At 41.5% G+C, this 14,163-nt stretch overlaps 1 protein-coding gene across 4 annotated transcripts in view; it reads left to right on the forward strand.

The window, feature by feature from the left end:
- nedd4l (NEDD4 like E3 ubiquitin protein ligase) overlaps positions 1 to 14,163 on the forward strand; it is a 48,049-nt gene that overhangs the window by 20,427 nt on the left and 13,459 nt on the right. For 2 of the 4 annotated variants that reach the window (XM_073477446.1, XM_073477444.1), the window contains exons 6-16: positions 1,410 to 1,445; positions 2,125 to 2,175; positions 4,231 to 4,292; positions 4,668 to 4,770; positions 5,632 to 5,786; positions 5,983 to 6,118; positions 6,238 to 6,426; positions 6,592 to 6,669; positions 9,483 to 9,542; positions 10,441 to 10,578; positions 12,939 to 13,127. In XM_073477446.1, coding sequence (XP_073333547.1) covers positions 1,410 to 1,445; positions 2,125 to 2,175; positions 4,231 to 4,292; positions 4,668 to 4,770; positions 5,632 to 5,786; positions 5,983 to 6,118; positions 6,238 to 6,426; positions 6,592 to 6,669; positions 9,483 to 9,542; positions 10,441 to 10,578; positions 12,939 to 13,127 — 1,197 coding nt within the window. The remainder of the gene's footprint in view (positions 1 to 1,409; positions 1,446 to 2,124; positions 2,176 to 4,230; positions 4,293 to 4,667; positions 4,771 to 5,631; positions 5,787 to 5,982; positions 6,119 to 6,237; positions 6,427 to 6,591; positions 6,670 to 9,482; positions 9,543 to 10,440; positions 10,579 to 12,938; positions 13,128 to 14,163) is intronic. The other 2 variants (XM_073477445.1, XM_073477447.1) reach the window with 2 other exon arrangements.

Consider the following 14,163-nt stretch of genomic DNA (forward strand, 5'->3'; position numbering starts at 1 on the left):
GTGTAACCTGGCCCTGGGAGGCAGCTGCAGGCTCAACTGTGACCCTTTGATGACTCTGCAATTATATCCCTCTGCATACTCATACCCACAGCTTAAAATGCTTGTTATTGTTAAGGACAGAAAAAACAGCCGTTTGTCCCATGATACACACTGCCATCACCACAGACTATTTCATAGGCTACAGAGCCACTATTCATTATAGGTTCATTTAGAATGGTCGCAAAGGTGAAGCAAGTGCTAGTTGCAACATTGATTGTAATTCTAAACTTTATTTACACAGAAATAAGTGTTTCACAAATTCACATTGTTGCTAGCAGATCAACACATATCAAAGAGTGTAATATGATACTGTCACACTCATGATGTGGTCCAGGTTGCTTTTGTTGCTCTCGTCCAGTTCAGATAAAGCTCGTGATTCACTGTTTTGAGTTACTCAGGAGTTATGCAAAGCAGTAAATGAATCGTTGAGCTGTTCTGGGAAGTGCAAGCAGATACTGCTGTAATTTACACAGTAGTGGTTCTGACTTTTTCCAGGAAGAAATTGTTTAAAATAAAGTGTGTGTAGGTGTGTGTGTGAGAGAGAGTACACATGGATTGACAAGTGCTTGTTTACGTGCCTGTACATTAATAACTCTACTTTTTATGTGACTCATTTGTAACCTATCACCATTGAATTCCAGGTCTGTTAACTGTGGTGGGAGCCGAGTGCACTCACTTTCCAACACTTTTGCTTTTATTTTTTCCTTTTGATGATCAGAATAAACCAGCGTGTCTGCCGTATACCTTAAACTTGTATGAAAACGTGGGACTTAGCCAGCATAATTGTAAGAAAGTACCAACAGTGCAGGTTTTTTTTATTGTTTTTACTACATTACTTAAATATTGACTTTGCAAAACTAGACTTGAACATATTTAAGGAAGCTCTAAGGATGAAAGAAGTGGTTTTGAATTTTCTTTCATGTGCAGTTCATTTTTGCTGACTCAAATTAAACAAGGCACCACAAATATTATTAAGTTTCATTGTCAGATCAAGTTGATATAAAGAGTTCGCCACATTTTCAGTTCAGTTGAAAATTGTTTTCATAACTCCATATTGAATTTTTATGACTGCACTACTCGTGTGCAGTGCTGAAGCAACTTTTACAGATGACATTGAAAATACCTTCTTTTGTACATAAAGGCTGGAGGAATACATGAGCAGTCTTCAAAAGAAACATTGAGACTGCCAGGTTGCTCTTTTATTAACAACAGTGGGTTAGTATTTTTTGTATTGTACACTTCCTGACAACCCATGAAGTCTCCCACAACATACAGGTGGATCAATACTCAAACTGAGAAACCAACAGTGTTTAGAAACGAACATTGTCAGATAATGCCTGTTGTCTAAATCAGTTGTGTCCCACACACAGGCTTCTTCCAAGAATGGCCTTTTCCATCTCACACAGGTAATCACTAATGGGGGCTGCTGCTGTGCGGCCCAGTCATCCGTCCACTCCCTCTTTTCCTCCCAGTCTGCATTAATTACGACAAAAGGACGGATAAATCTACGGGCCTCTTAAATCTGAAACGCAAACCTTCCCTGGTTCTCCCCTGTCATCACATCTATCCTTCTCTCCCTCTGTTTGGCTGACTTGGCTTCAAATCTGGTGGCAGTGGATGTTATTTTTCCTTGCTGGGTTCACGGGTTCTTCTCCTATTAAATGACACCAAAGGCCTGTCCAGAAATAAAACCCTAGACTGAGCCTCTCTGCAGGGACACTTGTGGAAATCTTTGCTGATTGGCAGAAAAGATGAGCCACAATGAACGTGGAAGAAATTGCTCAAACATAATTGCACTTCACAGTTTTGCAACCATCTGAGATTTTCAGGTCACAGGTGTCCATAAAAATAGTCTAGAGGATATTTCTGGATGCAGCCGTCAATGAAATGAAAATCTTTTGTCTCTTTCACTCTGTCTGTGACAATAAACACAAAATGCTGCTGGGCCTTAGGTAATTCATTACAACATTGTGGTTTTGCCCCCTCTCTTCCCCCGCTGGATATTTGGGTATTCCCCAGACACACAGAAAGCTGCTACTTCTAAAATTAAGCTGCTGAAGGTGACCTTATTGTTTTCTCTCCTAGACCAGAGATGATTTCCTGGGACAAGTTGATGTTCCTCTCAGCCATTTGCCGGTGAGTTATTTGTGTGTGTGTGTGTGTGTTTGTGGCTAGACTGACTGTTTTGAATACTCAGCTGTTTCTTATCTTCGGTTTTTGCTCTGCCTGATCAACCTCTGTGAAGGTCGGGCAAAGAGTGCCTTTGTGGGCGTCTGTCTTGAGTGTGAGAAAGTGCTAGCCACACAAGTAGCGTGTTGTTGTGATCAAACAGCACACTCCTTGTTAGACGTGGAAAGCGGGCTGTCTAGAATGTAAACAGAGCGTCCTGAGGGCGGGGCTGTCCCCTGAATCAATGGAAAAAGCTACACTTGTCAAATTCACACATTCACATGCACTCGCTTGGAAACTGTGGACTGCAGGGAGATAAAAGCTTTTTCAAACAATAACATGTAGAACCAGTGTGTGCTGCTTGGCAGTTTTTACAGTTATGGTTTGACGTAGGCAAACAGGACCTGAAACTCAAACAAATAGACTTTGAGATCATTCTGATCAAGCACCTCGTCGACTTGGTACAGAGCTGTGCTGTCAGACTGGTTGTGTCTCTCTGAAGTTCTCTTCAAGTTGTAAACCTTTTAAAGCACATCAGTAAAAGGTGTTGGGGTTAATTATTAATGTCTTATTTGGCTCCCATAGGTCCAGGAAATTGGCAGCAGATAAAAGCTGAGTCATGTTGAGAGGTGAAGCCAGGGGGGACAAGATAGAGAATATTTGGTTCTGATGCAGCTAAGGCTGAAAAAGATTGAGCTGAGCATGAATAAGCTACTGCAATGCTTGTGTAGCTGAGCAGCAGTGATTAGTTAATTAATCAATCAGTCGATTGGCTGTCGTTCGCCATTTTCAATAAGATCAAACATTGATTTCAGCTTCCTAAATTTGAGGATTTGCTGCTTTTCATGTTATTTATGACGGTAAATGAAAAGTATGTGGTTTTTTTGGACTGTTGGTTAGACAAAAGCAGCAATTTGAAAACGATTTATCTGTAATGAAAATAGTTGCAGCCTTATTGTATAGATGATGTGATCGTCATTCATAGTTACTGGACATTACTTTAGTCATCACCTTTCTCTTTATACTAGCTTCCTCTAGACCTCCCCTCATAAGTTTCTGACTCATCTGAATTAACCTGGCAGCCACATTTGCCTTGTGGAAGCTTGAAACTTTCTCCAAACACAGTTTTCATTCACTGCAAAGTGCAAAAGGTCTTGTGCCAGCTCATGTTGAAGGTTAAGTTCAGCCAAAAATGAAAATTCAGCCATTGTCTACTCACCGTCATGCTGAAGTTTTTATTCCACAAAACATTTCTGGAGCTTCACAGCAAAACTAGAGTTGCAGCATTCTCCTAAACAGCTGAACTAGATTGGGACTTGTTGTTGGAACCACAACATGGTTACAGAAGCCCTGAGGTCCCAAACTGATTTAAGCCAATTTAAGCCAATATCTTCACTGTAGCTGCTAAGCCGATCTGAATTGGGTGCACAAGCTCGGCCATGTTGTGAGTGTAAATTACGTCGTTTCATAATGGGCGGATGAGCTTTAGGAAGCCATTTTACGTTTAAATTGTCCCCATTTACTTTAGTTGTTTAGGAGAAGGCCACAACACTTTGCTGTGAAGCTCCAGAAATCTTTTGTGGACTTTGAAACTCCCCCTGTCTTTTCATCTGCATGAGGCTGAGTAGATTAAGACTGAATTTTCAATGAGTTTGGTCCCCGAAGCTTCATCTCAAGTTATTATTATTATTATCATTATCATTTATACAAAACTTGCAGTCAAGCTTGTACCCTGATATGGAAACTGACAGTCTGATTTAGTAGTACATTACGGAGCAGTATGTGGTGAGCAGCCAGTCTGGACTGGTTTGGCCTAGTCAGACAGTAGTGGGAGATTGCTGTGAATTACAAAAGACAATTTTGCTGTTCAATATGTAACAGGAGACGCTCACTGTTGCATAATATCCTGGGATGGCTGTGCAGTGGGTTCCAGACGTGTTGTAAACTCATACCCTGCAACATGTGTATTTGCCTGTCTGTGCAATTGATTACTGTCAACAATACTTCCCTTTTAATTTGCAGACAGAGGACCCGGCTATGGAGCGGCCCTACACATTTAAAGACTTCCTCCTGCGGCCCAGAAGGTCAGTTTCTACCAGGTGTGACAAGTAAACAGTGAAATGTGATACCAGTAATTTAACTTCATAGGTTAAATTGTGTCTGGTTTTCCTCAATTAGCAAGTAGTTGGACATTGACAGATTACTAAACTCTCTGTGAATTTAATTGTGGTTTGCAATGCTATGTTGACTGGTGTCATATCACCCCTGGTGAGCAATAAGTTAATGTGACGGTCAGTTGAACACTGAAGGTGAAAGACCATCTGGTGCTAATAGGCACTTTGGAAACTCCCCTGCATTTCTCAGCATTAGCCTACAAGAGGCCCTGAGGGTGCAGGGGCCACCTGGTTATGATGTGCTGTTTTCATGTGGGTCCATTTTTGCTGATGTTATCCTTGTAGTCACAAGTCCAGGGTGAAGGGTTACCTGCGCCTGAAGATGGCCTATCTGCCCAAACAAGGAGGACCAGAGGAGGAGGCTGGAGAGATGAGGGAGGAAGCCGAGGTAGATCCTAGTCTTATTCCTTCCTTCCACGTAAAGAAAACACGATTCTAAGCATGAAGATGAAAGCGAGTTTCACAATTTGTACCAATAGAAAATGTGAGTGGTTTTTGAGAGTAAGAGGAGAACGGATGGCTCTTCTTTGTATTCTTTTCTCTAAGAATTCAGGCAGCATCTCTGCCAGAATCTGGTGAAAGTCTTTTCCAGGTCAGCGTATGGAAAAACCATTTACAATGCTGCCTGTTATTTGGAGAAATCGGAGCTTCTTCCCCTTTTACTTTATGTGTGTTCTTGCATGTGTGTGTGTGTGTGTGTTCAATTGTGGATTTCTTGTCAAGTGCAAGAGAGGTGCAATAAAAAAGAAAAAGTGAAAGTCTTCACAGATGAAGTGACATTTCACAGCCAACGTATTAAAATTTCAATGCCACACTGCGAACCTCCCTCAAAGTGAAAATTCTCTCATTTTCACTTTCTGGATTTGAAATGAAATGTATTACATCAGCTTTACTGTTGTTCTTCATGGTTTCTTCTCTGCCAACTTATCCTAAAAGAGAGAGTTCAAATTTGTTAATGATGGCAGTGATATTAATGCCCATTAGCTCGGTCTTATATTCTGTGGTCAGAGGCCCAGTGAGCAACTTGTCAGACAAAAACATTTTAAACCACGACACAGTCCTCAAAAGGTTTTCACCAGCCACAAGCGAATCATCTTTGATGCATTTCCAAGCTTGAATCCCATCCTAAATCGGAACGATTTGCCAATGTGCATGCGTGTCTGACGAGCTGTCAGCTCACTGGGATATCTGTGACCACGGGATCTTGGAGTTACTCATAAAACCTGATGACAAAAACTTTCTTTTTCAGGGATGGGATGAGTCTGCGGACTCGGGCTCCCAGCGACCCCAGCAGCTGCTGCCCCCACTGCCCCCAGGCTGGGAAGAGAAGGTGGACAACCTGGGACGTACCTACTATGTCAACCACAACAACCGCTCTACACAGTGGAAAAGGCCCTCCAACATGTATGTCTGATCTCTCTCCTTGTGTTTTTAGTTTTTAAATATATTTTTCCATTAAAAAAAAATTAGAAAATCAGGTCATATGTGGGACTATTGTAGCTCTGCTGGTTGCCTATAAAACCTCAGTGGTGACAAGAATCCAAGTCTTTTTCTGAAATAATCACACGTGTTTTGTCTGAAATCCCTTCCTCTCCTTCAGGGATGTTATTTCAGAGACTGAGAGTGACAATCAACAGCGGCAGATCCATCAGGAAGCACATCGTGTTTTCCGTTCGAGACGTCACATCAGTGAAGACCTAGAGAATGAGCACCTGGAGCCCAGAGACCTGGACAATGTGAGAGAGAAGAATATACATATACAAATACAAATACATACACATACCGAGCCACATCTGTCTCTAGAGATAAAATGTTACTATTGTTTCATGGCTGTGTCTCCTTGTTGCTCCCGTAGTCCTGGGAGCTAATCACAGAAGAGGATCCTATTGACAGTCAGTCTCTGCCTGGCCCCTCCTCCGTCTTGACACCACAACACCCGCCGCCACCAACACCCGTCACCCAGGAGTTTTCTGAAGACTTAAATCTGAGGCTGTCACTCACTCCTGATACCAACGGCGAAGTGCCAGGGCCTAGCTCTGCTCTGGTGAGAGTGCAGTTTTAAAGCAGCAGTCAAAACCTGAATCCCTCCACATTCAAAAGACTCAATGGTGTAAATAAAGCCAGACTAACTGATTTCCAGGTGGGTCTTTTTGACAGAGTGCTCGCAGTAAAGTTGTTTCTTCTTTCCCTACTTGCTTTTTTTTAACAGGGCCAGCTGTCAAACAGACTCCGATCCTCAAGTATGACGGATGGTGTCAGTGATCAGGCCCAGGCTCCTCCTCTAATGGTACATACATGTGAACCCCGACATTCCCCTCCATCTTGTTCTCTTTCTTCTTTGACTTCCTTCCTTTCCTTGTTAAATTGCTTCTAGCGTAGGGAACAGCCCTTTGTTTGTCAAGCAAGCAGGCATTGTTGTCCTAATTACCTACTCTCTGTTGGCATGCCTCAGTGCTGTGGGTGTAGCACACATCACGTCTTTGCTCCTCCTTGCATTTAAAATTTCCACTTGTTCATACTAGGCAGGTGTTGCTTTCTCCTCACCTTTCCTTCCTGCTCTCTTTGATTTACCGTTTATTCCTTTTCTTCTCGCCTCTGTAGGGTTGCCATACCTCTTCCTCACCCTCCTCACTACTTCTCTCTGCTCTTTGTGATTCACTCGCAGCAGTGAGGAGTTTGATGTATTGTAGAAATGTTGGCTGTACAGCCGTGTCCCAGCAGAATGACCATTCCAGTAGAAAGCATTGGCTAGTAAGATGTAGGACAGCACACAGCGTCAGAGCAAACGTTCCCCAGAGAGTCCTGAGTCATAGCATCAGTGGAGATTCAGCTCAACAGACTGTCACAAGATCTGAGTCAAATGTTTGTCACAAAGCTGAGTCACAGCAGAGACTGTGTCCAGCCAAGGAAAAGTACAGGTGCTGATGTCAGCCTTTCTCTTTAATGCCAAGTCTCTAAGGACCGGACAACAGTAGGCTCATTAAGAAGCCATCAGAGGGAAACCGTATGTTTGAGCAGTTTCCCGTCACAGTGAAGGTTAATTCATTCCTAATGAAATTAAATGTGATCGTAGGTGGATGTGTGCTGTTTGTATCAATCACTGCAAATGAGATTGCTTCTCGGAAAAAAGGTAGCCTTCACTTCTGATGAGACGAAAGGATAAGGCTGGCATTGTTCAGTATTTCTCTTATAGTCATCAAATCCCATACAAAGTCCAAAACCAACAATGTGTTACTCCGCCACTCGGTACTTTATGACTTCCCTTTCCTTTCTGTGGAAAGCTGTACTAAAGCTCATGTGTTGCTACTGAGAATGAAATAAAAAGACTCATAAAAAAACTCATCAATTTCCTAATACATCTGGATATTGTAGTTTTTAGTAAATGTTACTCAAACCAGAATGGAATTGGCGAAAGGTAATAAAGGAACATGTCAGCTAGTGCAACAGTTATGACTCCTTAAGGTATTTAGAATTTATAAATATTATGTTATTCTGTTTAATATTTATTTCATTTATAATATATTAAATATATGAAATAAAACTGTTTTTGTACAACAATGGAGGCCCACATCACTGAGAAATACGCTTCTGTCTATCAGGCTTTTGCTACTCAGATAATACTTTATATTGTTTTCGGTTATATTTTGATTTATTGGTTTTTGTCTTGGGATTTATTGACAATAACAAAAGTAGTATCTTTTACAAGTATCCTTTAATAGGAAGTTGGTAAAAATAGCTAAACAGATCTGAGCGTCTGTGTCCATGTGCAACCCTGATTACAAAAAAGTTGGGATGCTGTTTACAACAGATAAAACAGATTACTTGCTAATACTTTTTCATTCATTTTTGTAAATATAAGCTCATTCTGAATATGATGCCAGCAACAAGTTTCAAACACGTTAGGACAGGGTCACCAAAAGACTGGGAAAGTTGTGAAATGCTCCAAAAAACACCTGTTTGGAACATTTCACAGGTAAACAGGCTCACTGGTAACAGGTGATAGTGTCATGGTTGGTTGTGAAAGGGGCATCGTTATAAATTCATCGTCGGTAAACAAAGTTTGTTTGCATTCTGTTTTTATGTACATTTCACACAGCGTCCCAGCTCTTTTTGGAATTGGGGTTGTATATTTCTTTATTTATTTTATGGTTGTGACATCAGAAATTCCAATTCAGTTTATTCTTCACTGTAGTTAAAAGGCTGATTGTTGTTTTAGGGTTGGCAGTGCAAATCAACTAACTAACTAACTGTCCTCCAGATTATGTAGTTTAGAAGAAGTAGAACAATATCCAGTACGTGTCTCTATAAAACATTGTCAGCTGAACTGCTATTGTCATCTTGCTTGTGGCACATCTTTTGAATTGCTTGGGTACAATTTCTATTTTTGGTTTTCTCCTCACTTGATCATTTTCTTCTCGTCTGAGATTCAAACTCCTTTTTATGAACTTTCTCTGAACTTCAGCACAGTAATTCACATTCGCTGCTCTCACATTTTCAGGATGCAGAACTGTTTTCTCTGTCTGGTATTACTGTAGCTTTCACGTCATGGGTTGAGATTTAAGACGCTGCACTGGTTGGGGATTAAATTTACAGTCCAGGGGAAAAAAATCTGTGTCTTCCCTCCAACAGGGAAATGCGAGCTTGAAACTTCTGCGACTCAGACTGTCTTGATTTTTTTATTCTTTGTCTGTCTTAATATTACAGTTGATTTACTTACTTACCCAAAATTCACTGACAGCGTTGACCCACACTTTGTGTGAAGTCACGTAAACCAATCACAACTGCAGTTACTTTCCAAATTAAGTGTGCTCCTTCCTGCTACCAATCAACCTCACAGCTTCAGTGGGTGTCCCCTGTCTTTTTTCTATTTTCACAGTTACCACACTTTCCCACCAAGGCCCATAATCACAAGAATCTCCTCCCTTTCCGTCACTCCTCACTCCCTTTGAGAATTAATTCCCCCCTTTTGTGCATTCAGTATTTCCTCACTCAACCTGCACTGCTGCCCAATCACTCTCCCTTGCCCCTGACTTCCACTCTATCAATGAAAACATGACCATTGTGAACTAAAGACCATCTTCCCCTGTTGTCTACCACCAGCAGAGCTCTCAGAGAAGAAGAACAAGAGCTCAAACAGTCTCAGGTGGTGAGGAGTCTATGGTAATATCACAGTTTATATGCAGTTTAAACCCTATCAGTCACACACCTCTTAATTCCCTGACATGTACGATGGGCCACATGTTTCCCCTGACAAATTTTAATTAGATCCTACACCTGGGTAGAAAGCCACACAACAACATTATTGTTCATTTAATTTAATTACATTTTTTTCAGAAGCTATCTTTTGTATAGCTTTGTTATCCAAGAAGGCAGCATAACAACATTTTCCTTCAGTATGACACATTTCCATGACACAAAATACATTAAAAAAATACAGCAAACATTCTCTTCAACATAGACTGAAGAAGTTTGTGTAAAAGCAAATCTTTTAACATCTCTGGTGTCCAACGTTGAAGAGTGCTATCTTTGTACAGCCATATCTAAAATGTCCCCACATTTAAAGTTGTGATTGTTGGGTTTACTAGTTCAGTAATCTTTACTCTACAAGTGGTTAATAGTTCACTCAGCAACGTAATAATGATCCACCACGTTCCCCATGTGCTGTTTATTTTAGTACTGCTCTGTGTTATTGTGTTTTGTGTGTGAAAGTTCACATCATACGCAGCCACCTACTTTTCCATTAGAGTTAGAAATCTTCTAACATATGTTGCTCTTAAACTGTTTCTGTTACTGTGCTGTGCAGCTGAAATGGGAAAATATCTCAAAGCTCTTGTGTTGTTCTTGATAGATGTTGAGAAAAAACATGTGGTATGTTGGAATAATTCTAAACTTGATTGAAAACATCAGTTTCTATCCACTTTCACAGACACACATTTGTGCCCAAGCTCTCTTTCCATGCAGAATCATTTAAAAGTAATTAAAGATTCCCTCCTCATGTCTCTCCACATGTCAGCCTGTACTGATTAGTTGTCTTTGCTCTCTCTCTACACTCGGCCAGTCTCCCACGTCGACTGCTTACGCCTTGACCACCCCTGGCCTGCCCCCTGGATGGGAAGAGAGGAAGGACGGCAAGGGAAGAACTTATTACGTCAACCATAACAGCCGCACCACTACCTGGACTAGGCCGATCGTGCAGGTACAGCAGGTCTGCAGGCGGGCTGGACTCTATGCATGGGACTGGACCTCACCTCGGTCACCTCGTGTGTCGGACCTCTTCCTCTATTCCCCCCCTGTGTTTCTCCTCTGTGTAGCCATAAAGAATGACGGACAGATAATCAGTCTCTCTCAACTCTTTCTTTCTCTCTGTCCGGTTTCTTTCCAACTTTCTTGTATGTCTTCCTTCTCCCCGTGTCTAGCGCTTTGTTTGATACTCTGGATGAAGTGCGACTCTTTATTGGTCTCGCCTTTCTAAACCCTGGCATGGAACTGCAACCACCACTTTTCCCTTCCCTTTTTCTCCCATTTCTGCCCTGTTTTTCCACTTGTCTTTCTGTCTGCAAATGAGGCAACTCCACATAGTCTGAGCTCAGGGACAGACTGCTACTTGGGACTGGGTGTATGTTTGATGCTCATGTCTCTCCTCCTTGAAATCCACCCTTTCATTTCTGCTTTTATCAGCACATCGCCGGTTATATTATACGTGTTTGTCTGTTGTTTCTCATCGCACAGACTTCTCTTTCTCTGATTCTCATCTGTTTTTTGTTATTGCTCAGAAGAAGAGGACACTGCCAGATGTTTGCATAACAATTTCATAGCATTGTCTTTGGTACATAGTTGTGGCCCATTGTAAATGTGGGTTAACCCATTGTGTCAGTGGATTGGGTGAGAATGTAAGAAAGACTAACTGTCATTTTTCTCAGTACCTTATCCTATGGATCCCAAGCCTGTGCTCCATCATGAAAGGGGAATTCTGGTATTTTTAAACCTAGGCCCTATATTTACATGTTTTGGTGTGTAATTGATTCATACTTTCTAAAAGTTTTGGAATCTGTCCAGTCGATCGCCTCAGCTGGCAGCCACAACGTAATACTTAATTTACCTCTCCCGACAATCTGGTCCAGGAGCTTTGCCGATCCTGAAGTTCAGCCCAGATTATCTGGTAATGTGTTGGCTGTACAGACCAGTCTTAAACCTCCCGAACTGCTCACAGAGTCATCAGGGCTGCCCAGATAAATAACATGTCTCATATCTAGGATTTAAAATCTGCCGAATCAACAACTGTCATTACGTCAGTAATTTGACAACCGCCGATGACGGCGATGTCCCTGAAGAGTGGATAGTGTTGTCAAGCAGCGATAAACATTCTAGCCCTTCAGGCTTATGTTATGTTAGATTACATATTATTGATAACAGATATTAAAACTGGCAGTTGAAATCGCACCTCTAGTTCTCATTGAAGAATAGACAACCCATGTTGACCACGTGTCCCCAAATATTTTCTCATCCAGACTCATTTCTCCTGCTTTTGTTGTTTCTGCCTGTAGTAAGTGTTAACGGTACTACAGTAGTTTCTTGTGCCAGTCTCCCTTTCTTTATATTTGCCTCCTCATGAGATCTGTGAGACATCTCATGAGATGGCTCATTGCTCCCTCTGGCACGATAATCTTGATAATATCCTTTCAGTGTGTGATGCGCCATTACTTTCAGATCTTTTGGCATGTGCAGGTATGAGATTGGAGAGAAGAACATCTGTTAAATTATGTGCATGATGCAACCCGATTTTACAATCAGTTAAAATTTAGAAGCTCCTGTCTGCCTAAAAGTGCTTGTTTTTGCCACCGACAGGCTAAGGTTGTTATTCTAAGACAACTTTAGAGAGATTATTCCTGTGGAGATAGACCTTTGTTAAATGATAAGATCATTTATGTAACCAGAGACACAAGTCACTCTCAAGGAGAAGTCTCTGAATTCTCGCAAAGAAATTCATGGCTAAATATTTAACTGATATTGACAATCTAGGTGAATCAACAACTGTAACAACTCACCTCTTGAGGTTTCAGAGCGAGGCTTCTTCTTGGGCAAGACTTGAGCGAGACGAGACTATCTCCGTAGGAATCGTTTTGATAATGTTGTCAGACACCTAGAATAACAACCTCAGCCTGACAGTGGCAACATTCATCACTTTTAGTGGATGCAACTTTGACAGTTGCAGCCATTACAGCCATGTTGCGGCTACCAGCTGAGGTGATCTACTGGGCCAACTTCAAAAACTATGCTTAGTGTGACGCATTTACACAACAAAACATGTAAATATATGGCTAAGGTTTAAAAATACCTGAATTCCCCTTTAATACTTATTTTTTAAGCGATAAAATGGTGGCCTTCTTTGGGCCTACATGAACTTCTGACGTTTTACAAACTCTTTTTTCCCTGAGAGAAAAGCTTGCATCCACACCTTTCCGGTGCCAGACAAGCATCTCTGACAGCATGGCTTTTGATGAGAACAAGTTTTGTTTTCACCCCATTTAACCTCAAAAGTGCTATTCTCACTGACAGCTGACTGAAGATGGAGCCAGCACCTCAGCAGCAGCAGCAGCAGCAGCATCAGGAGGAGCCTCGGCCCTGGCACCACCACCCACCCCCTCCTCCTCTTCCACTGCCTCCAACAACCACCTCCATGAGCCCCAAGTCCGACGACCTCGTAGCCTCAGCTCCCCTACTGTCACCCTTTCCACCCCCTTGGAGGTGAGAATTAGCCACCATCTCCATTTCCTTTCCTCTTTGTCCAGTCCTTGCCCTTCCACATTTTCTTGTCATTCTTCACTGTATCACCATTTCTATCCCTTAAAACACGACCAAATCATGATCTACACCCATCTACATCAGCCAGTCCTTAGTTTCCTTTAATCTTATCTCTCCTTCTTTCAGGTGAACTCTGTCTTGATGCTTCTTCTCTTTCTTTTCATCCTTGCCAACCCTATGGAAATGTTAATCTCATCATTTAACCGCTCTTCTCTTCTCTTCTCATTTCATCTCTTCTTTTCATCCCACCATGGAGGATTTTCCTTCTTCACACTGCTCTTTTTTTCCATTTTCAATGGCGACTGAGCTGATTGCTGAGCGCCAAAACAGCTCTCCATTTAACGATGATTGGTTGCATGAAATGGTCCAAGCTTTACTCCGGCTTTGTTATTCATGATGATGAGTTTGTTGTGAACAGTATGCACTCTTGGCACAGTCAGCATCTCGTTCTGCTGCACAGTGTGTTTTAAAGCAAAGACGCTAACAGAATGAAGCTTGCGTGGTGAATTCAAGATGGCAGATCCAGTTACTGCTGGGTGGATCCATTATTTAAATTGATCACACATCCCAAATGATTGTTGTAATTTGCTAAAGCGAACCCGGGGATGTCCAAATCAATGATATGGATCTTGTAAATTAAAAATCATTAAATCCAGAGGTCATTTTAGTAACACAAAGGCAGCCATAAAAGCAATCTGAAGATTAATTTGTGCAGCATGGCTTCCTTTGTGAATATCTTGAAAAGAACATTTAGAAAATCTTTATTACCCATCTCTATAAACTCCTTTGATACTCACAAGAAGAGGAAGATTGAATTTTTGAAGTCATCCATTCCTGTCTTTATAGTGACAAGAGATATAAACTCCACAGTCAACACTTGCAGAGACTCGGATATCAGACAGTAGACATTAGCTGCTGTTTTGTTGATGCAGTGTCTGATTCTTTAACAAAAAAATTAAAAAAAATAATATATAAAGTA

Source organism: Pagrus major, chromosome 12 (genome assembly GCF_040436345.1).
Source record: "Pagrus major chromosome 12, Pma_NU_1.0".
In the NCBI taxonomy this organism is placed as follows: Eukaryota; Metazoa; Chordata; class Actinopteri; order Spariformes; family Sparidae; genus Pagrus; species Pagrus major.